This window comes from Eriocheir sinensis, chromosome 1, assembly GCF_024679095.1.
Source record: "Eriocheir sinensis breed Jianghai 21 chromosome 1, ASM2467909v1, whole genome shotgun sequence".
NCBI classification, from domain to species: Eukaryota; Metazoa; Arthropoda; class Malacostraca; order Decapoda; family Varunidae; genus Eriocheir; species Eriocheir sinensis.
The window spans coordinates 4,258,897-4,262,018 of NC_066509.1; the positions used below are offsets into that span (position 1 = coordinate 4,258,897).

Here is a 3,122-nt window from a genome sequence, read left to right on the forward strand (position 1 = left end):
TATATCCAGCCTTTGAGGGGAAAATCACCTTTATTGACGGTGTGCATAAGGGCGAAGGGAGAGCGTGCGTGCAGGGTCCGGGCGCCTTAAAAGTACACATTGACTGACTGACTGACTGACTGATTGACCAACGACCGACTGACTGACTGACTGCCTGACTGATTTTCTGAGCCTTTGTCCTGTTCCCCCCCTCTTTTTTTCTTTTTTTCTTCCTCCTCTTGCCTCCTTCCCCTCCCCTCCTCTCTTTTCACCTCCTCCTCCTCCTCCTCCCTCCCTCTACCCACTTTTTTTTCTTCTTAAATTCAACTCATTATCATTATTTTTTGAGGCTTGCTTTTGGTCACTCATTTTTTCTTCGTTCTTTTTCTTTATTTTTTGTTTTCGGTTTGTTATATTTCTTTTCCTTGTCAGTCATCATCTTCATTCACTGTATGTTGTTGTTGTTGTTGTTGTTGTTGTCGGAGTGGGGGGGGGGGGAGGGGATTGGTAAGGGGGGAGGGGAAGGGAAGGGCAGGGTGAGGTTCGACTTAAAAATAATAAAGGTCTCGGGGGGGTAATTTATTTATTTATTTCTTCATTTATTTGTATTTTTTCATCCTCCTCTCACAGACCCCCCGCACGATATTGGGGAACAAACAGACAAACAAACAAACACCGGGTTACTAGTACATCATATATTCCATAAAGTCCACCGTCTTTATTATTATGATTATTATTATTATTATTATTATTAGGTTGGTGAGAGAGACGGACTTTTCGTGTGTGTGTGTGTGTGTGTGTGTGTGTGTGTGTGTGTGTGTGTGTGTGTGTGTGTGTGTGTGAAGGGAGGGAAATAAGATAAGGGAGGAAGATAAAGAAAGAGGTGGACGAAAGGAGGAGGGGGAGGAGGAAATAGCTAAGGTTCCAAAGTCATACAGAAAATACAATAATAAAAATCACAAGAAGAAGAAAAAGCAAAGAATATCTAGTTTTCCTTTTGCTTTATTTGGACAACCGGGAGCCGCGCGCGCTGGGAAACGATGCCACACAGTCCTGACGAAGCACGGGAGTAGTGGAGGAGCAGTGGAAGAGTAGTGAAACTGAGTAGTGAAGTAATGGTGAGTGGAGTTAGTGGCGCCTCTCAATTTGGCGGCGGCGGCGGCGGCGATGACGGCTTAGTCTGTCCCTTTCTTATTCTTGGTGGTGGAGGAGGGAGTGGTGGAGATGACTCAGCGGAGATGTGGAAGGAAGGCTTGCCGTGGTGGAGGAAGAATAACGACCACAGGGTGATGGAGGTGCCGGAAATGGAGGTGCAAGTAGGAGAGGATGGAGGAGTGGAGTTGTGAGGATGATGGAGGTGTAGAGCGTTACGGTGGAGAGGAGAGGATGTATAAGAAAGCAGGATTGACTCCCTCAAAATGAGCAACTACCGCAGACTGTCTTGATGGTAGGATGGCTTACGTGACTTGTCTGCATATCAGGGTTGAGAAATAAAATAAATAACCATCATGCAGTATTATCTTTAACAAACAAACAAACAAAAAATTTAGAGTCGTTGCGTGACTGAGAAATTTACCACAGGCGCCAGCACTCCTTGGATTAGATTGGGAGAGGGTTAGTTACTAATACTTCATCGGGTCTGAATCACCACTCGAATCGTGTCGCCAAAGAAGAATTTAGCGCAAGTATCAACACGATCACATTACCCGTTACAAAGAAAAAGCCTTCAGTTCATTCTTCTTTGTCCGTTCTTTGGCTATGGCTGACCGGCGCCTCACTCAATAGAGGACCAGCAAAACTAAAGACTGCGGGACAAACATACAAGCTTGGTGCGTCTCAGCATTACTCTACCCTCACACATTCTTCATCCTCTTCCTGTATTTCAGTTCCGTATAAAAAATTGTACTTTAAACCATCTCCTTCACCCTGATATAACTCAATTTACATCACTTGATTTAAATATGTTTGCCATTAAATCAAAACCACCGCTGCATGTGTTCCCTTTACTAGCATAGGAGAGGAGAAGGAGGAGTGAATGGCTCTCGAAGGGCACGAAGATAAAGGGGAATAGAAAAGAAGGGGACAGGGCGCTGTATCTCTAGCAGGCAGGGTGGAATATGACGTTTTCCTCGTATCTCACTGCTAAAAAAAGGAGGAAGCATGGACAGAGGCTAGGGGATGGAGGGAAGAAGAATAGTGTAAGGAAGGAGAAAGGAAAATGGAGAAAGAAGTGGAATATGTGGTTAGTTTAGTTTAGGATGGAATGTAACGTGTTTATTCTCCCTCACCACCGACATAGGAGTGGATGGATGGGTATATGAGGGGAGGGGAGGAGGGGGAAGGGAGGGGAGGAGGAGGAGGAGAGGGGGAGGGGGGGCGTGGGAGTTACTGTGGGAGGTTGAGGAGGGGCTCGACCACCTCTTCGGCGCCACCTGCGGGGGCTACTGCTGCTGCTGCCCGCTTGAAGAGGAATCGCTTGTCGTAGGGCATCCTGACGCCATTGTTGCTGCTGCTGCTCAGGCCGCCTTCAGCTGTCCTCTCCAGGATCTGAAGGGAAGGGGAAGGGGTGAGGATGTAACACCGAGCATAGTCTATAAGAGGAGGGAGTGAGAATTTGACCATTAATCAGGATGGAAGGGAAGGGGAAAGTGTGAGGATGGGAGAATGGGGAAGGATGAGGATGTGACAATAATCATAGCCTAAGGGGAAGGATAAAGGGTGAGGATGACCTTTGTAATCAGGATTTAACGGGAAGATGAAGAGGAAAAGGGAGAGGAAGGTGAGAGAACAATAGCAATATAATAAAAAAAAATAGTCGCAGGATACCACGATCTTGTAAGTGAAGGATGCAGACGAAGTAATTGGAATGGTCATTGCAGTAGTAGCAAGAGCAGTAGTAGCAGCAGTAGTAGTAGCAAGAAGAGGAATAACAGCAGAAGAATGAGTCGTAGGATATCACAGTCTTCAAAGCATAGGATACCGGTGTAGGATCCTTACCTCCCTGAGCAGGTCCTTGATCTCCTCAAGGCGGGAGTCGTCTCCCCTGGTGGGAAGGTAACGCGCCTGGCAGAGTGCCGCCGCCATCACCACCACCAGCGCCACCACCACCAGAACTGTGCCGGACCGCGCCATCTGGGGTGGGT

The 3,122-nt window shown here is 47.1% G+C and overlaps 1 protein-coding gene across 1 annotated transcript in view; it reads right to left on the minus strand.

Annotated features, from left to right (window-relative positions):
- LOC126983698 (uncharacterized) overlaps window positions 1–3,122 on the minus strand; it is a 40,271-nt gene continuing 37,149 nt past the window's right edge. Inside the window, exons 2-3 of the mRNA XM_050836773.1 lie at window positions 2,977–3,111; window positions 1–2,526 (exon numbers count right to left, since the gene is read on the minus strand). Of these exons, the coding sequence (XP_050692730.1) occupies window positions 2,365–2,526; window positions 2,977–3,111 (297 nt within the window). The 3' untranslated portion in view covers window positions 1–2,364. The remainder of the gene's footprint in view (window positions 2,527–2,976; window positions 3,112–3,122) is intronic.